Here is a 20,885-nt window from a genome sequence, read left to right as displayed (position 1 = left end):
TTTTGGCAAGGGGAACCTTGTAACCATTTTGCTAATTCTTAGAGATGTTCAATGTAGCTCTAAAAATGTTTCTAAACAAGGTATTTTCCTTTAGAATGAAATACACTAACTTAAGCAAGAAGTAATAGAACTAAATTTAAAGCATGCATTTACATATGAAACCACTCAATTTACTTAATTCAGATAGAATATTGTATTCATTGGTGTTTATTTAAAAACTAATGGATGTTATAGATTAAGTTACACTACTAAAATCTACATTGCAAGATTATGGAAAATGCTACCAACTCGGTTGGTTTAAAACCTCCTGAATCTTCTAGGAAAAAAAAAAATTCAGGGATAAGGAGCCCATTGCACAGTTACACTGAAGTTAAATTGACAAATGACAAGAAAAATCTAAGTATGCCCTTGCCTAGCTAGAATTCTGTGTTCAAATTCATTCTTTTACCATACGTCAAGAATTTGTATGAAAAACTTCCCAACTTATGTACAGGAACTCTACTAGGGACAACAGCAAGCATCAAAACCTATTGTTTCTGCAGGCGTAGAAATTATCAGGCATGCAGAGGAAAACCCACCCCCTCTTCAGCGAGTCAGCAAGTTAAAATAAATATATCTTCAATTCATACAAAAACAGTATCTTAAGTTAGGATAAGCAGTCTATTAAGGTGCACAAATGCTCACATAATATGACTATTATTATTTAATTATATTTTAGGTCAATTTCTGTTAAATCAATTTCTGTTAAACTTAATTACGTCCCTCTATGGCTTTAAACTGGGGCAGCTTCTATTAAGTTTACTTTCTCCTGGGGCTTTCACAGTAAAGACAAATGATAAAGGTCTGGCCACTAAACGAGGACAGCTATTAAATAAGGACGGCTTGTATTAAAACTAAATGGTAAGGATGTGGTTTCTTATTGAGGAAGCCCCTTAGTAAAAGGAGCATTTAATATTAAAAAAAAAAAAAAGGAAAGGGGAGGAAAAAAGGAAACCAAATCATTTGCCAATTCTCACTGACTATCAGGTGACAAACAAACAAAATGGTCAAGGTTCCAGAGTCTTCATCTGACAACCTGAAGTCACTCTTAGACAAAAAAAAAAAAAAAAAAAAAAAAAAGCACATGCTAATTTGATACAGTCTCCCCCTTAATGAAAGGTATTGGTACCTCAGTACCTGAAGTGGTACCTCAGATTTGCAACGCGGTCTCAAATAGCTTGCAATAAATAAAGAATCTTTCCCCTCCCCGGGTCCCACTCAGGCCAAAATAGTTGGCAGTGATCCCTAGCCCGATGACAGGAGAAATCTGTTATACTGCTGGCCTACACCTGATCTTAACTAAGCACCTGCTGGATTCCACTGAGAGATGCTGGCAACTATATAATACTTTTTAAAGGCACCACATCAAAGAAATTACTGCACTGATACTTGACTGATAAGTGTTGCCCTCTTATAATGAAAAGGATGTGATACATTTGACCAAACTGGCTGGATGTAAACACAAGCAAAAAGCAATAAATCCCTCATAAACAATCTAACTAAATCATTTCACTTGCAGTTCACTAAAGGTTTTTCTCCTTGTTACATGAAATATATTGTGCATTCTTTTACAAGATAAAGTAATGATTTAAATCAACATTTATAACACACTAAAAACTCACAAAATGACTTTCAGTTTGGGTTTCTGTCAACTGAAGTACATTAGTTTTCCTTCACTGACATTTAATAATGTTTTATTAACGTATTAATAACACTCTGTAATTCTCTGGCTAATTTTTAATTTCATGATATCATTTTTATGTTCATTAATCTAGGACAATTTTTGCAAGAGAACAGTAGCTACAAGGGTATGTGGCCACCAGATGCACATTCAGCCTTTAAATTAATCAAACCAATTTATCTTTTTAAAACATGTAGTCATTGTATGAACATATATCCTTGCATACGCACAAAAAATAAAAACATAATATTAACTCAGGAGCAGATAATCTGTAAAAAATAAATCCCAGACTTGCTAGGTTACTATTATAAGAGTAATACATTACTCTTACAATACATAATTTGCATTTTCCTAATGCAAAAATTCAAAACCATGTATTCCAAAAATGCAATTTTGAACTTTGAAATGCATGACAATTTACAAAGCTTAAATAAAATAATGTTGTTAACCTCTATTTAAATAAAGCTCCAATAAAACATATACTTTACCAATAAGTGAGTAATATCAATAAAATACACAGATAAAATAGAGATGGAAAATATCTGTGAATTCCCAAAGACAAAACTTTGATTAGCAGACTACCACTCCATCAGCAGTCAAGGAAGAGCTCACACATCAACCTTGACACAGTGCTGATGTATCTGAACTCAGAGTGTTCATCTTACCTGTCAGAAGAAAAACAATACAAAAGAATTTCTATGCCAATATACCCTTTTTTATGCTTTTTCCAAGATTTAGCCTAGTCTTCCCAGGGTTGTGCCTTTCCAAAAACAGAATAAACTCAAAGAAATTTAGAGCAGGAATAGACTACTGAAGTATCGAAGAACTGACCTTTTAGCCTTTGGTTTGCTGAGTTATGATCCAAATATCTGCATAAAAGCGTATTTAAATGAGCAATAACCAAAGATCAGAGTTAGACAGTTATGAGGTATTTCTTTAAAAGTAGCAATGTAATATAAGAGTTAGAATGCTATGACAGAGAGGTTGTCACATCAACTACAGTTGTTGAAATGTAACAGAAATAGAAAACAGTAAGTAGCGTGTATATAATGTCGTACATATAGCATATATTTGTGGTATCTATACAGTTGCATGCATAGTATATATTAAGTAGGTATATAATATGTTGCATAATTAGTGCGTTTCATATAAAATACGGCATATGTTTTCTCCTACAACACAGGAGGTTACATTGCCTTTGCTATGTGATCAAACCTCTAGAAACACTTTTTTTACTACATTTTCTTATATTTCTACACTTCAGAAAGCAAAGTTTTGTCTCTGGCTTTTTGAACAGCAGAAATTGGATGCATTTTGTCAAACACACTTTAATTAACAAGCAGAAAATAACGATTATGGTCAGCTGGGGAGTATTTTGACAGTTTCTGCTGTTACATGAATACTCACGGACCAGGAGATGAAGTGTACTAGGCACAGTATGGACAACAAGGGAAAGAGTTGCTTCCATTCTGGAGAGCTTCCAGCTTAAATACAGGATGTGGATAGGAGAAGTAAAGTACGAAAATGTAGCAACAAGGGTTCTAGCTAGTAATCTAGTAATGGCAGCGAAGTAGAAATGGTTCTTGCTAGTAATCCCCAACAGGGGAATGTCTCATGTAACTATGAGAAGAAATTAACTTGCCATGTCTACACCACCATCTTTCAAACATTCTAAGGTCTGCTTATATGTTATCTATATGCAGCCCTTAGGCTTAGTGATGTTCTGATGTGCTAAAAATATCCAGATTTGTAGGCAAATGTGTGCTGGATCCACCTGAACCTTTTGCTTTACAAGCTTGTTTTCCACAGAGCAAACCTGTTTGCTTTACAGGGCAGCCTCAGGTCTCATCCCCATAATATGACATCATCAATAGGCCAGCATGAAAAGCAGGGTGATTATAAGAATTTGAGCAAAGAACAATTAAAATGAATTAACATTCATAACATCTCATGAGCATATAATCAATAATCAGTTTTCAAAACAAATGAGAGGACAAAAAAGAAGGACCCTTTAGCCTTTGTCTACTGGCAAAGAGTCTTTTTCAACAAACATTCAAGGCATATGAATATGGGAGGTAGTAAGTGCTAAATTCTGTTTTATTAAACTGGTTAAAACCCAGAGTATTTCCAATTGCTTCAAAGGCATTACTTTGAATTCATAAGAGTGTAAGTAAGAACGTGGCGCAATGCACTTAGTTCTGGGATGATAGAGAATGACGACTCCTTTATGTATGCTAGAAAATGAAGGGATACATATGCTCAAAGAATTCATTTAATAAGTATCATAAACACTTTTACAAATAAAAGAAGAGGAATTTTAAGCTCAACCACATGGAATTTTTATCTTTACCTGACAATCTCATTATTCACAGAAACGGCTTCCAGGTATTTCTTCAGGGCATAATAGTTATGGGTATATTTTCGAACATAATAGCCTCGCCATGTTTTCTGAATCTAGAACAAATAAAGAAATTGTTTAGTACTTGATGTTTAGTACATCAAAGGTTGGTAATATGTATATCAAATATTTGTTGCATCTCTCAAGGGTTTTACGAACATAAAAAATACATCAAGTTTTTGCCATTATTTATTTCAGGCATAGTCATGAAAAGAAATGTTTGCTGCTGCTGGTAGCATTCTTTTATAACAGAATGATGAAAAATAGACCTGTTTCACTGCATTCCCAAATGCACCAAAGTTTTCTGCTACATTCTCAGCTTCATCCTCTGGATATCATCTAAATCCAATGGAAGCCTCCCCAGTAATCAAGAATTAGGCTTTCTGAAAATATATTTTTCAAATTGAAGTTCTTTCATTTTCCATGCAACATAAGAGTCTATGAGAACACTAAAAGAAAAGACAATCTGTGTCTCTGTTATACATTAATTATAGCCTTCTAACAACATACAATTCTTCCTGCATAACAGGTTATACTTAAGCTGAAAAAGGAAAATTCTTTATCTGCAACAAGCTCCAAACTCCACTTAAGTACATAAATTATGTAGCATCTTTACAGGACAAAGGCAATGCAATTTAAAATATAAGATTCAGTTTAGTCTGATTTTTTTTTTCAGAATTTGTCAGAATTGTTTAAACCTTCTTGGATACTTGAGAATGTTCCTATGATCATGATACTATGATCATGATGTTTCGGAAGTGAATGCAGGCTTTCCATTTCATGGAAAAAGAAAATAACCATAAATTGTTTAAAGAATTGGAACTACTGCCATTTCATTGGCTAGCCAAATTCACCCCTATGCCATGAGATGCACTGATGCAGGTGGAAACATAATTTCCTCAGTCAATGCTGAGGACTGCTCTCACTCCTCATCTTCCAACAGATCAGTGAATGCTAGATCAATATATCTTATAAATAGTTTAATGACTTTTTGTTATGTTTTGTTTTCACAATTTCCTCTAACTTCCTCCATCCTTGAACTGATTGTCTTAGGTAATACTCTTTATTTTCTTGCTTGCATTTTTGTCTTTTTCTTTTGTCAATATATTTATGAAACAATTTCTCAGTTTCAGTCTTCCAGTCTCTATTCACTCCTTCTCCAGCTTTCATCTCTTTGACCTTTACAGTTTAGAAATCTTAAGACACATAACAGCTAAAAGGCATAATCTACTACATGAAAAAAGGTAAAAAGCCTTTTGATCGAAGCACTATTATTCAGGAACAATTCCAAGAGGAGAAGCTACTTTCTGTGTGTGGTGAAGAAAAGAAATTCTGAATTTAACAAGATCTCTCCTTTTCTATGGGCCTCTGGCTATTAGACTTTTAAAGAATTGCAACTCATCAGTAAATCTACAGTGAAGACTTTTGTTTTTCCTTTGCAATAACCCTTCCCTTTCCCGAAGCAGCCTATGACTGCAAAGGTAAGTGGAGTAAAATCCACAAGTTTTGCACTCTGTCACTTCATTGCCTGCATCTTCAAATCTTGAGAGAGCTCTTAAGTAACTGTCAAAATGATCTCTGCTCTTTCCTATTCCAGTGCAGTCATTTCTGTACAGCTACGTAGGTGCTACTGCAGTTGTCCACGTGCTGCCATTTCCTGAGCTGAAAGTAGTAACAGAACCACCAGAAGCAGCTATCTGCAGACAGAGTTGCATATGTTCAAAACTTGTGTTTGGTACCATTTTTAATGGCAAAAGCCAAATTATGATTTTTTTAAAGTATAAACAAGTGTTTGGTCCTGAATATACAGCTGTAATCACCTCTTTTCATAACACTAAACAAGAGAACAAGTAACACATCACATGTAAGCTTTTAGTAAGTCTTTGAGCGATGCACCATTAAAAAAAATAAATTCATGCACTAGTTATTAGAAATAGCAGGATGCTATTTCAGTGCTAGTATAGCCTTACTAATATCCCCTTTCTGCACTACCATCCGTTTTCCACTCTTCTCAACTGAAATTGAAAATTAATTTAGGAAATTGCTATTTTATTTTATCTGTGTGTTTTTTTTTAATTTATTTTAAAAGTGTTTGTACTACTAAACATTACTGTAATATGAACAAATAATAGTTATGTGAGCAGCTGCACACGGGAGCAAGAAAACATAAGCGTTAGGTGTGCAACTTTGCACTGTGTGGTAGCAAATTTAATGTTCTTTGCAACTCCATTTTCTTATACACAAGGGTGTTGGGTTAAAAAGGGATAGAGCAAGAGCAAAGAATGAGTTTGCCTTTAGAGATCCAGGATTAACCAAATCCTTTGCATGTGAATAAAGGTCTTAGCTTTGTTTTTCTCTTTGGCTTCAATATTGCTAGTCAACAAGAGAAAGTTGGCTTCCATATAGCTGTGCTCTCATTAATGCAGGATTAAGGTCCCTTTGAAACTCTTTCTGATAGTCTTCACCTTACAGCTACAAATGCAGAACTGGATATTTGTGGGTTAAAGGATCAAAATTTTTAAACCAAAAGACAAAAGAGCAAGGTAGATAAAGCTGTAATTCAGTGGGCTCTGCGTGCCAATGAACTGTCGCATTCTGCCTTTATACCACTGTCAGTTCAGAATCAACTCACTGATTTTAACATAATAAAACAAAAGTAGGAAGTGCATTATGCCTCAAATTACTTTATTTTAGGTTTCTATTACCCGAATTCTGTGTGTCAGAGATCAAAAGACTGAAGATTAGTTTTTCCAGAAAAGGCAATTTTACAGAAAGATTCCAATGATATTCATATTTTCAATAAGGAAGTTGTAAGTTTTTGCTTTTATAAAGAAGTGTAATATGTTATGAATATATTTCTTTTTAATTCCAAGGTGAATGTTCAAAAAATTCTTGGGGGCAAAAGACAAGTGTGCATGCCCTTCAAAGTAATTAGCAAGTTTCAACAGTGATTGGTACAAAACAATTATTGTCATTGATCAGCACTGAACAGATAATTTTAAACAAAGTCATTGTGTGCTCAGCAGATTACAGCTTGTTAACGGGCAAGTTCTAAATGACCTCTTAAGCTAGTCAAATCAATGATGCATATTCCTCATTAAGTAACATCAAAATGTAAGTGGTCTTATAAATAATGTTTATTTTAAGCACTAAAACAAATGGCAAAACCTTGATATATCAAAAGCCATCTGCTCATGGATTTTTTTTCCTGGGATTACTTTTGTTGCAGGAAATTTATAGCAACCTTAAATCTTTTAAGGGATGGAATTATATCGCAACCCAGTAGTCAGAACTAAAACCGATTAAAGCAAGTTCTCTATTTTAATTTAAAAAGTCGAAACTGATAGTTACAAGTAAATGCAATCCAGGGAGGCAGAGGTATAGACTGACTTCTAAGTTATGACCATGTGTTTTTGCCCTCAATGATACTTCTAATGCTGAAATTGAAAGTGCCTTTCTAATCAGTGACTGGAAACTGAACTAAATTGTTCAATAATGTTATGAGGCAAAACAAAATAGTCAGAAATGCATACATCAGCTATTGTTATATTTTCAGAACAGTGGAATATACTAGTTGTGAATTTAATTCATGGTGTGTGAATGTGAAGCGTTATTGGCTTAGAAAACTTGAAGTCCAGCCTCACATCTTCCGTGCACAAACCTCACAGGTTTTATCCTCTGCTATACTGTACGTTGATTAGTTCTTCAATAAATGAATGATACCAAAAAAAAAAAAAATTTGATTCAGAATGCTAGCTTTTTAAATTAGCTCTGCAGATATGGGTGTACAGGATTTAGACAGAGGAAAATCAGATTCTGACATTTGTAACTAAATAAAGATCTGTTCAGTTGTCTTCTACTGGTAAATTGCTATTAAAGAAAATGATATTATTGAAAACAATGGCACTTTGAAGATTTATATCAGCTAAAGATTCAAGATTATATTCCTATTACAAATGAATGGGAACATACTCAATTTCTTTTAAAAATGAAAGACCAAATGCAAACTTCATTCAACTAGAATACATAATTGGGTCTTGAAATGCCTCCTGAAAGTATACAGACAATTTCTGAGGCGGCTTACATCTTGAGCTTTCTCACTGATTTCTAGGGTATCAGTATACAGCATATACACCTTCTGTGAAATACTTTTAAATCAGCTAACAAAGGAAATATCTAGATCAGAAAAAGTCAATTTCTGAGCAATTAAATTGCTGCTGAATGCCTTCACCTAACTTGGCCTAAATGTAAGATTCTCTTTTGTGCCTTTGGGAGAAATAGCACCAGATCAAAATCTTGGCATGAACCTAATGTTGCATGTCTTGATAGATAGAATTCATGTAGAATAATTTCGGTGCCAAAATAGGTACCAGAAAGGCCACTGCAAAATTCAGTCTTGTCTGGGGTGTCTTCCTAACTTATAGGAGTTTTCCTGGGTTGCTCTTCATCCTCATCCCCAGATTTTATTGAATTCAAAAGGTAGACTACGGCTTTTATCTAAAAATAAACAGAAGTCTTCCCTAAAAAAATAAATAAGCCAAGCCCCTAAATTAAAGCAGTTCTTTTCTACAAAATCAAAGAAATAAAGAAGGTAAAAGCCATCAGGTTCCTATTTGTTTTATAGGTTTATTTTAGTGCAGTCCCAAATTCCAGGAAAAAAAAAATGATGATTTTTAAATAAACACATTTTGCAGTTTTCTCCATGATAAATATATGTATTTATTTTATTTGCTATATATTTATTGAAGTTCAAGGACTCTTCTTCATCTAGAAAAGGCACTCATAATAGCATCAATGAGATTAGTACAGTTCTAACTGTGTTTAAGGACTGAACTTATATTTTGCTATCTGAATAAACCTTTTGAGATTCAATACATGATAATAAGGTACTAACAAAAGAATCATAGATACATCAACTGACATGAAAGTCCTACAGTTTGTTAGAACTGTAAATATGTGCCTACATTTGTTAGGGTACTCAGATAAAATATTTGTTTGTTTTATCATTATCATATATGGTAAGGTACAATGAAAATCTGAATGGGGCAAGACATACACGAACGGCTTAAATTCAGCTAGAGTTTTCAAATACCTGCCAGATTACTGAGTATAACTTTAATTTTTAACTATGTACTATTTCCCGCTGTTACCATCAGCATATCAATCAAGTGTATATTATTCTGGTTTGCTCATTTTATTAAAAGCAAATTCGGAGCACAATTGACTTTTCATTTGTTTAACAAGTGAAGAAATATTTACCCTGACAGCCATTTCATTGTAGAAATTCATCTTCATAATAAAATATGCTGTCTGTGAATCAAGAAAAAAAAAAAGATGGCATATATTTCAGTTACACAAAGACAGTGCTCCTATTTTTACATATAAAAGATAGGAATCTTTATACATAATACATAATAAGAGTTCTAGGCTTAGACAGAATAAAATCAAACTTTGTATTGAAGAGATAGGCTTCCTAATACATAATGCAGGCTTAACCAGAAAAATCTATGGTAGTCAAACTAGGAGCTAATGGAGATATATGATCATAAAATGCTCTCCGCTGAGTTTGATAATCAATGGTGCTCTACTGAGAGTAGAATAACAAAGCAGAAATATTCACAAGTGCTGGTGACACGTAGTATTGTATGATTTATTCACTGGGGTTCTTTTAGCCAAAACTCACAGAAACATAAAAGGAATTCATATTTCAAGACGTCTGGTTTAATGAAAAATTCAAAGAAATGCTGTCTTCAGTCGAAACCATTCAAGGATACGGATGCAGTGATGGAGCAAAATTGTGCCTTCCAACCATCTGTACTAAATGTTATGTACTTAGCTGCCTCCCGAGTAATCCTTGGGAATTTTGTTTCATTTAATATTCATTTTAACATCATAAAATCATAAATACAATGATATCATGTTACAGTGAATCCCCTGATATAGAAAACATTTCCTGAAGTTCTGGTTTCCTTCCAATAAAGTAGAATTCCTCTCCTAGTGAACGAATCCCCTATTATACTAAGCAATCACTTGGCAGCATAGGTTATTTTAATGGATACATCGCTTTAAACTAAGCTTTCACATCTGTTCCGCCCTCTAATTACAAATGCAAAATGAACATAATTCACAATTGTATCATAAAAAGTAAAATATAAGTACTCTGAATGCAAGAGTATGTCCTTTATTTAGCACAACATGCAGCTTTTATGTGTTTCTCATGTTTTAGACACAAATCAAAGGCAAAAGTGCTTTCCCCTGATATAGTGATTTTCTCCCCCATGGCAAACAGGAATTCTCTATAAAAGGTTTCACTGTAATTAGTGTTATTTGAATTGCCTAGCCTGATCCAAAGCAAATTGTCTGTGGAGAGCAGCAGGACTGGATTATTTATCAACAGTCTGGGCAATTAAGAAACAGTTGGCTGCAATATGTTATTTACAAATGAACACAATGATGCTACTTCATTTTAAATTCTCTTTCTTCATTACATTAAGCAAGGCATAATTCCTGCAGTTTAATTAAGGTGCATTTAAAATGTTTTCTTTAATATCACACAGTTCTAGTAGTAATGCAAACAATAGAAAAAAATACATTTTTTGTTTGAAAGAAGAATGCAGGATTGCTAAATTAAAAAAAAAAAAAGTTTCTTTTATATATACACACACACTTATACATATATAAAAGAGGAAATCTTGGTCCCAAAGGTATGAATTAGGAGAATTAGTGGCCTCTTTCACTTCTCTCTCCATAAATGTTTTCTGAGTGATACTATCTGTGTGCAGCTAATTTGGCAATGAAATAATGGTTGCCGGGCCTAAGTACCTTCTGAAACTGTGATATCCTTTTGCTCTGCAGCTCCTCTTTTCTCTCTTTGTAAGGGAATGCAAGAGTTGTGGCACCACCAAATAGATAAATTGCATTTTTAATTGAAATTCCTATGCTTAAAAAATGACCATTGGATTTCTGTCCATCAAATGATTAAATTAAACAATCTCACTCTATTTTGTTTATTCTTCTTGTGTTTGAAGGGTGTATGCACCTATGCCTGAATCCATCCTATTTCCCTGAAGCACCTAAGTTACAGACGTATTAGCATTATGTTCTTTATGTCACCACACTGAAAGATAAGCAGGACCATTTGCACACTCAAGCTTTCTAAGATTTGAAGAGCTCTGTAAATGCATCTCCCTCTTTTTTTTAGAGAGATAGTCAACGGCAACAAGGCTCCTAGCTAAGATGCTGAAGCTAGGTGTGACAAATTCAGGTCTTACTCCAATTCTACTTAACAACGTCACTCACATCAGAAATGTGAGCCAAAAGGCCTGTGTGGCCATCTAGTTTCTTTTGCAAATGGATTTACCCTCTGTTTTCTAATCTTAATTAGAATAAAATGTGCTAATTCTGCAATTACAAGTGCTTAAGGATGTATTCATCCTTATTCATAAAAGCACTGACATAACTTTGTGCTTCATCTCAAGTCTATAGTTTAATGTCTCCCCAGTAAAGACTCATTTCTGACCTGGAGCATTCCTGTCCAGTTCTGAACCACTGTTTGCACTTAGCTCTGATATTAACATATAAGTCTTCCCAAAAGATTATTCCAAAAGCAATGATTCCAAGATGGATTTGGCCCTTTCATGCATAAATTGATGTCCTTCCATTAATCTATTCTCTCCTTTTATTCTCTCCTACAATTTAAAATTATATTTGGGCTCCATCTATGAAAGAAACATGATCTGCTCCTGGTAAGCATTTCTATTCTTTACATAGAAAATTTAAAGTGACCGTTTCCATGAAGAAGGAATTGGACTGAGAGAAGACTGAGAAAAGGCCTGAGCTGGGAAAAGCCATTTTTTATACAGTGAATAGGCATTTGCCTATGTGTTTCTAGTGGATTGGGATTATTTAAAACTGGTTACTGAGTTGAAACTAAAATATTTAATATACTACATCAACTATCCATTTTTTTTCAAATGCAGCTCCTTCCAGAGTGAGTTGAGAATATGCCATCTTGCATATCAACCTCATAGAACCATGAAAGGTGGAATTCCATTTGCCTCAACTGGTGGTTTCTTGTCTTTTAATAAGTACTGTAAAGAGAAACTTTGATAAATAGTTTGATTTATGTTCTGGTGGTTATCTGATTTTAAAATTTATCCTTAAAACTCATCCTTTCCTGCAGGCCACGCAAGCCTTTTAGAATCAAGAACTATCAATACAAATATAGCATTAAGAAAACTACTATGAGCTCAATTCTCAATTTTAACTGGAGACTAATATTAAAGATTTCTTTTTTTTTTTCTTTTTTAACCAAATTGCTGTTTTAAAAATGCTCTTTATTTAAAATATAGACATATAACTTAGGCTTATAAAGATCACAGGAAGAGACACTAAAGGAATAACAAATGAAATACTAGTAGTGAGGCACATATGGACAGCCAATCTGATGAGCCTCAGCCTTTGCTATTTTCCGCATCAGTACCACTCACATTTCACAGTTTTGAATATAATCATTAAAATGATTTATTATCAAGTAATCATGGCTATTTTGTACATATGCTTTGCCTTGTTTGCTGGCAGCAGATACCAATCCAGTCATTATCAGCAGACAAATTTTAAAGTGACCATTCTTTTTGTATTTAAGAAACTATCATGTCAAATATATCTTTGTGTTTCATTATCAGGAGTCATCATAACAGTTATTAAGGAGATTCAGTCCAAATGTTAACTGACCTTTTAACTTAAAAGTTACCTTAAACTGCTGAAAAGATTTTTGTTTCAGTTAAAATGTTATAAATTTAGCCAGGTATGATCAAGTAAAGATTCCACAATGAGGAAGGTAGGGAAATGAAATTAAATATCAAGTTTAGGTTCGATCTCCAAACAAAGGATATAGAATATAGCAGTCTAAAAGGAGAAAAGTGTATCTGTTTATCTGTCACTTACATGGTTTTAAGGTTGCACTCTACGAATGGTTGTGGAATTTAGTCTTCAATCAGAGAGACAGCAAACACAAAATGAAGAATTTTAGGAAAAAGGTTTTCCAATGCTGATTGCTGTACAATTCACAAATTTGCTGGTAGTCTTCAGCTTCTCTAAAGCCCTTGCTAATAGAGGATAACTGTGGCTATCCAGGAACAGAAAGGATCCATGATCTGATTCAGAACACATACTTAAGTGTGGCCTTGCTCTATTTTATGTCCTGTATTGTTCACAGAACTTCAGATTTGGCAAGGGCTTATCAGTTATGTTTATCTAAATAACTACATTTTAAACCAGGTGTTACAGGTAATTATTTTTTTTCAGATGCTCTATGTTTTAAAATGTAAAACTGAGGGATTTTTTGATGCTAGTTATTTCAACTTGTTTAATGCAGAGAATTTGTGTTAATTTGAAAGACTGCTTTGTCTTCAAACTAAAGAATATTTTTTAAGATAGTGGACAAAAGAAGAAAGATGTAATAACAAAGAGATGGGTTAAAACAGCTTTGGTGTCATAGAATCATAGAACAGTTGAGTTGGAAGGAACGACCAGTGGTCATCCTGTAATGGGATGCTGATTACAATGTGATATTGCAGGCTGACTCTCTGGTAGGAATCACCTCATCATCTCAGCTACCTGGCACCAGTCAGGCAAGTGCAATGCACAGTAGGCATGGGGGCAATATGTTCTTTCAGCACTTGATTTGGGCACTGCTGTTTTTATAACCCTCAAATAAAAAATGTCTGAACTGGCATTGTTCTGTTTAAAAGAGGAACTTGATTATTATCTACAAAGAAATTTGAACATTCACTGGCCAAAAGAAAGCTCTTTAATTTTTTTTTGTGATTGGAAAAGTATGTAAAGAATCCCATTAGATTTCTGTCTTGCTTAAGTCCTCATAACGACCTGATGATGACACGCCAGAAAGTGACAGGGATTATTCTAATCTTCAAAGCTTGAAAAGCACAGAGACACCCACATCACTCTGCTTCTGAAACATAATGCTTTACCTGAGAAGAAACGTAGAACTTGAGAGGACGTCATGAGCAACTTTGCCTAAAACTATCTGAAGTATATCTAAACCACTCACCTAGGACAAGCATTTCTACAACCTGCTCTTAAAAACCTGCAATAGAGTGGGTTTCACAACATCTTGGTCAATTTGTGTCGGTTTTTCAAAGCAGGTTGATTTTGTCCTTCCCTTTTCTCAGTGCCTCTAGGAGTCCTCTCTTTTTATTAGCAAATTTCAACATCACATTATCACATCTCTCCTCTTCCACAGAAGGCTTTCCCAACTAAACAATCCTTCTCTAAAGTAAGGGACAATATTCAAAAAACAGCCTACTTTTTTTCAGAAGAGAATTCAATCCAAGCAGGTGGTTGCAGGCAAAAATGAGAGTATTGTGAAAGGTAAAATTGAAAAAAAAAAACCCGTAGTTTATTAGGAGGTATGGACTTTGGCATATAACTGAGCTATTGCTGCTCAGTTTTTTTGTCTTATCCTAGAATGAAAGACAGCAATTTAGCTTTAACGAGACTGATCAAGAATAAATGACATACAAGTTAAAAACTATTGTAATGTAAAATATTGGCATAAATTGATAAATTAGTGAAGTAAACTACTTATTAAAAACTTTATTGTTTTATGCTAAAGGCAAATTAGCTTCTTCTTAATCTCCTAAACCTCTTAACAGAGGTTTTAGCTAGTATGCTATCATACATTTTTGCTATCTTCAAGTCCATAAAGGGAATTAGATTGACTGTGATCTGCTGCATGCCTTAAGGCAAAACCTCAAATATTTCAGGGTTCATTAAGTAAGAAATTTAAACCACTAAAAATCAGAACAGCAATGTATAGAGACATTGGCTTATTTTATTTTAAGAATTAAAAGTTCTGCCAGGAAAAAAATTCAAAAGCTCCAATCCTGCAATTAGCACCATGAAAACAGGCTTCTGCATGAGCAGATCTCATTGCTGGTTTGGGGACTAATGCTCCAGAGCTGCAAACGCTTATGCACTAACTTAACATGACCATCATGAGTAGGCTGACTGAAATTAATGGTGCTTTTCATGATAGTAAAGTTAAGTATGCTTATATTTGAAGACAGGAACAAGTTTCAGCTTTTTAATTTCAGGATGAGTTAATGTGTTACTTTATATCAATGCTCTAATATATTCAAACAAAAATTTTAAAACTTTTTTCCTACCTCGACCATTTTTCTGAAGTATCTTCTTCCTTGATAACCTCTCCACCACTTCTGTATAACAACTATCACTTTGTTCAAATATCTAAAGTGGAATATATTAACAGTAATTATATTGAGATGTTATTAAAATATAACAACACTATTTTGCAACATTAAAAGTAATATGCAGTATATTCTCCATACTGAAGCCAAAAAGAGTCATTAAAAAGATACTCTTAAAATATTTGTAGCCATGCATACATTATAGACACTACGTTTGTTTGCCTACCAAACACATGTGATGACTGCATTCAGTGATGACAGTCCTGAACCAGCAGTGGCAAACAGATTATCAGTGTTTTTTAGAAAATGCATAGATATGTTGCAGCCTATATTTTAAGATGGAAAAGATGGCCATTAAATAATTAATATTATTTAGCCTAATAATTTGTTAGGATTTTTCCAGTATGTCTGGGTGATACACAATGACTTGTGTAAAGCAAGAAGTTCTACTAGGTGATATAAAAATCTGGCATAGTACTAAATTTTATGAAGATAGGAAACTCTAAGCAAATGAGTAGACCAGTTAGGCTCATGGGTATAAAATATATAGAAGAGCCAAACTTCTTAATCATTCAATTATATTATGTTAAAAAAATGTAATATACAATATTTCAGAGATCAAACTATTTCTTCAATGCTCCTCATCTCAAAAATGGAGAAAATTATGTCAGAAAAGATTTTTTAAAATGACTTGGTGAAATCCAGGGGTAAAACTTTTCTAAATAGTTAAATATTCATATAATAAATAGTCCAGCTACTAGGCACTTACTAGGCAATTTTTCTGTAATGTCCACAATGGCTAAGAAATGTCCCTACATACAGTATATGTGAGGTTATGTGAGGTACATCTTTTTTTTTTTTTCTTCCAGTCATGACAAGTTTCTTAAACAATACTGCACATCTGTCTTGAAATAGTGGCTATTTCCATGCCACTTACCAGTGTCATGGCATTTTAATTACATGAAGTCCTGAAAAACAATTTTTTTACAGCATTACAGCATATGTTTACAAAAGCAGAATAATTGTTAGATTTTTTTCAATGCTCCCATTTTTCTTGAAGCCAAACAGTATCATTTAGGAAAAAAAAATAAGATTTAAGTACAGATTAAAGTCAGCTAAATATACTACCTGATATAGGCTCGGACTCTGCATCCTCGAAACCAGCTCTGGATTTTGACAGCAGCTTTATACTCTTTCTTTCGCTTTTCATCTACCAATCTGAAAATACAAAAAGGAGCAAAAAAAAAAAGTAAGTGTAGAAAACACAAAAAGTAATAATAGTTGAGAGTGATAATCATACTTTTAAGTATTTCTTTTACTGTTGCAGCTTGTGATCTTTTTCACTTTTTCCACCTGTAATTAAAATTTTAATTCTGTATAATTCCATCAATATAATATACATTAGCTACATATCACAGAGATAACAATTTCCCCAGTAGAGGATTGGTCACTTGAGAGGCTGCACTTAAATTGTAAAGATTTTAGAATCAAAAATCAAAAATGAACTAAATATGGAGTAAAAAAAAATATATAAAAACTTTACTGGAAATGGGGAATAAGGAAAAAGAATATCAAAGAGACTCAGAACAATACATCAAGTATCCCAAGCTATTCTACCTAAATGATTATTGTGGAAATAAATTCTTAAAAACAGTAAGGAAAAGTATCACTTTAAACTACTTAATTACTAGAGTGTTTGTAACTTACAGCTGACATAAGTTTTGTGTGAGTGTGCTTTTGTGGTTTTGAGTGTAATTTGTGTTTTTTTTCATAATAAAATGTCAATAACTGTCAGTTTGATTAACTTAAAGTTATATTTTAATTTTCAAAATTTATTTTTTGTCACATTTTTATTAGGAATGCTTTACCAAATAGTTTCCTTTGTTTCAGACAGAATAACAATTAGATTAATATTAGTTAGCTCTCTAATTATCTGAGTGTTGTGTCAACATTAGTTGCCTTGGTAAACACTAACAAGAGTCATTTGTATCTGATAACTGAATATTATCCTCATTACTTGTTGACTACTTTAATGTCTCTTTGGAGCATGAGACATGAGCTCTGTTCATTTCATTGCTGCTGCTACCACCACAGCAGATGTGCTCCCATATCCCACTACATGGGCATGAGCACAGGCTTTCATTGCCACCTGACATATATCAGACCTGTTTCTAACACCTGAAAGCTGCAGAAAACAAACTATCCTTTCACTGAGGTCACAAAACAAGTCAGCATCAAAGCTGGTATTTATGGTAAAGAGCTCCTGCTTCTTTCTTGGACCATTTCCTAGACTTCCCAGGAAAATAACATCTCCAGAAAACTTTACTCAAAGGTAAGTGATTTTGATGTAAAATGTATGAGCAGTTCAGCTCTGGCTAGGCAGCCCCAGTTACAGCCTGGAAATGAAGAAGATGTGGAACCAGCCTTGTCTGAGATATTAGCACCAAAACCTGTCTTGCCTATTGTGAATTTGTTACATTTAAAAGTTAAACATAATAAGTATTTCTAGATGTATCAGAAGCACTAAACAATATATTCTGACTTGTTTCAAGATTTTGCTAACATCTTTGTAGAAGAAGTTGAAGACTCTCACCCTAAAGCACAAAGATTAGATCAGCAGCAAAAAATAGGAGTTCAATAGCTGGACTGCAGTGTGTGAAAGCTACTATTTAAATTTTCAGCTGAAGGTCTTTGAACTTCAAGAAGCTGATGGATTATAGCCTCTTCTTTAAAAGGAAACAATTTGGTTTTGGAAAGCTATGCCAAAACAACAAATCCCCAGACATCACAGAGGCTGCCTTCCAACAGATCTCCATGTTTGGCTCAGCCAGCTCTTTCTAATCTAAAGTATGTGAAACACAAGTAGAATCTGCTGTAACTGATGCTCACTTAGTGACCTGCCGCGTGCGTGGCCATGAGAGTGCAAGTTAAAGCTCAGGGAAAAAACATGAAAGCTGAATGCTCCACAGACGGGCAGCATGCGAACTCTGAGCCACTTCTGGCAACGTTACAGAGCTTTGCTATTCACACTAATGATGTTGCAGTGGGTTTCTGTAATGAACGGGTCAGTGAACAGTAAAGGAAAATAAACAGAACTAAACATGTATCTATTTGGACATTAATGTAACATATTTAGTGACAGCAATGACATATTTGTATAAAAGGATTTGCAGTAGAAATTCATCAAATATTAAAATAAGCGTTAACATTTTTACTTTTTAAAATGTGCTCTGTGCAAAGCCCCTCTCCACCACCACCTGACACGGGCAGCACAAACTGGCCCACTTATTGAGGAATCCAGCAACACGTGGTCTGGTTACAGATTGCCACTCCGGAACAGGGGAGATTTCAGATGTTTGGGAGGAAAAGCATCTCTTTAATTTAGTATAAAAAGACAAAACTTTAATCCTAAAGTGCACAATCTAATCTAGAAACACATCTCATTTGTTAGCAGCACAGAGAATAAACATCAACTCACTTGGAAAGCAGGGGATTCTGTCACTTAATTTTAAAAAGTGGTTATCTTTGGACAGGATTAGCTAAATCTCTAACAAAAGTTGTGAGTTGGAGCCACAAGAGATACTTTCACAGTTCATGCGTTTTAAGGTGTGTGTGGGCGGTTACAGCGTATTAACTCCTTTGATAAAACAGCTCAGTCGCTACCACCCAAAAAGCCCCAAATCTCAGATGAGGCCGAGACCCAGGTTTTCGTCCTCACTGTAGCAGGGGGTGGTGAAGACGGATAATTTGGGGGTATAACCAGGTTCCCTAGGGGCACGGAGTGAGTATGAGGGGTACCACGACCCAGCTCTCAGGGCAGGCGGGCGAACAGGCTGTTAAACGCTCGGACCGCAGCCGTTGGGAACGCGCCCTGTGACCGTGAGGGGCGTGGTCCGCGGACGTTAGGGGCGTGGCGCGCGGGTGTTGGTCGCCGGCAGCGCCCCCCGCCGCGCCGCCATCTCGTCACGGAGAGAGTCCGTCGCGTCCCGTCCCGTGGAGGTGCGTGTGGCCGCGGCCCCCGCGTCGCCCCCACTACCTGTTGCGGCGGAAATACTCCTCCCGCAGGGCCGGCAGCCGCGCCTGCAGCGCGGCCAGGGCGGCCATGCTGCCCGTCCGCCCGCCCGCCCTCGCGACGCCGCGGCCGCCATGGCAACCGGGCCGTACCACTGCGCGGGGGGCGCTTCCCGCCGGCAGGGCGGCCAAGGCGCCGCTCGGCGGGAACCCCGCGGAGCGCCGTCGCGGAGCGGCAGGGGACGAGGCGGCGGGGACGAGCAGGGAGTGCGGGCCGGAGAACGCTGGTCCCGGGCAGCGGAGCGGGAGGGGAAGCAGCGCGATGGTGGCGCCCGGCTTCCTGCCGACGCCGCAGCTGCTTCCGGGCCCGCATCATGGGGCAGTGAGGAGAGCCTCGCCCGCTCGTCCGCCTGCCCGCAGCCTCCCTGGCCCGGTGTCCCCCGGCCCGTCCGCGCCTGCCCCAGTCTCTGCGAAGCAGCGCCAGCCTCCCCGGGGAGCGGGCGGGGGAGGCGCCGGGTTCATGTTCCGGGTCGCCGAGCCGAACCCGACCCGAGCTCAGGCGGCGAGAAGGAGCTGGTGAGGCCGCGCCGGGGAACGGAGGGTCCCTGTAGCCGCTCTCGGGAGCTGCCGCTGCCTGCGGCCGAGCGGGGTTGGTCCCGGGGAGGGCCGGTTTGCGGGAACCGCCGGAGGCCTCGGGGGAGAGGGGTGCGAGCCCTTGTTTGTAAAGGAGCAGTGAGCTGGGAGGAGAAACTGGCCCCTTTAGTAAAAACTTGCAAAAAAAAAAAATTTAAAACTTTTGGCGCACTTCAGGGGGCTGTGTGCAGCCGTTGTGGTGGGTGCTGCAGGAACGTGAAGTTAGGCACAGTGGTTGCTCTGAAGCTGTTTGGTCTGAAATGGGAATCAACAAGTGTGGTTATACCCTGTGAGCCAGAAGCATGCATGTAGTTCTAGTTCAATATAATCCACAGTTTTACTGTTCTAAGTAATTCCAGGTATTGGTGTAATGATTCTAACAAGCATGTATGTTCTGGCTCTGTAGAAAGGCGAAGTTGAGTAACAGGAGGAGGAAGTCAGAAGGAAGGCACATGTGCTGAAGAGGCAAAAGCAAACCTTGTGGCAGACGGTGGAGCAGTGGAGAGGCTAGTAGTGGAGTGATTGCAGGTGAAAGTAAGGTGGCCCAGGCGGCTACTTGAGAAGCCTTTTATTTTCCTTATGAAATGTGAGGTGTCTTGCAGGGAAATATCATGAAATATTTTTTTTCTAATTGTGAAAAAGAAACTCTTTTGTTTTGTTTTTCCCTAGTGTATGTCCGCAGAGATGGAAACAGTGAAAAACTTGAAAATTTTGTGGTTTATTATCTTATTGTTCATGTAAGCCACAAATTATTCTTGTGGAAAAAGTGTTTCAGTTAAATTTGGTCCTGAGATTGTTCATTGTCTATCATGAGAACTTGCATTAGTTGGTGTTGTGTATTCCAACTGATAAGGTCTGCTGAATTTCTCTTGAATTAATGGCTAGGGAGAAG

The 20,885-nt window shown here is 36.3% G+C and overlaps 2 protein-coding genes across 2 annotated transcripts in view; one reads left to right on the top strand and one right to left on the bottom strand.

Moving 5' to 3' along the window:
* Nucleotides 1-19,453, bottom strand: part of SPATA17 (spermatogenesis associated 17) — a 78,514-nt gene extending 59,061 nt beyond the window's left edge. Inside the window, exons 1-5 of the mRNA XM_088532204.1 lie at nucleotides 19,386-19,453; nucleotides 16,478-16,567; nucleotides 15,308-15,389; nucleotides 9,378-9,428; nucleotides 4,071-4,174 (exon numbers count right to left, since the gene is read on the bottom strand). Coding sequence (XP_088388330.1) covers nucleotides 4,071-4,174; nucleotides 9,378-9,428; nucleotides 15,308-15,389; nucleotides 16,478-16,567; nucleotides 19,386-19,453 — 395 coding nt within the window. The remainder of the gene's footprint in view (nucleotides 1-4,070; nucleotides 4,175-9,377; nucleotides 9,429-15,307; nucleotides 15,390-16,477; nucleotides 16,568-19,385) is intronic.
* A 336-nt stretch (nucleotides 19,454-19,789) lies between these two features.
* The window catches only part of GPATCH2 (G-patch domain containing 2), a 93,587-nt gene continuing 92,491 nt past the window's right edge, over nucleotides 19,790-20,885 (top strand). Inside the window, exon 1 of the mRNA XM_010215662.2 lies at nucleotides 19,790-19,936. Coding sequence (XP_010213964.2) covers nucleotides 19,881-19,936 — 56 coding nt within the window. The 5' untranslated portion in view covers nucleotides 19,790-19,880. The remainder of the gene's footprint in view (nucleotides 19,937-20,885) is intronic.

The sequence above is a fragment of the Tinamus guttatus genome, unplaced genomic scaffold (assembly GCF_059628265.1).
Source record: "Tinamus guttatus ecotype Peru unplaced genomic scaffold, ASM5962826v1 Tinamus_guttatus_pri_ptg000033l, whole genome shotgun sequence".
NCBI lineage: Eukaryota > Metazoa > Chordata > Aves > Tinamiformes > Tinamidae > Tinamus > Tinamus guttatus.
Note: the sequence above shows the minus strand (reverse complement) of the source record. Positions and strands in the feature narration are given on the sequence as shown.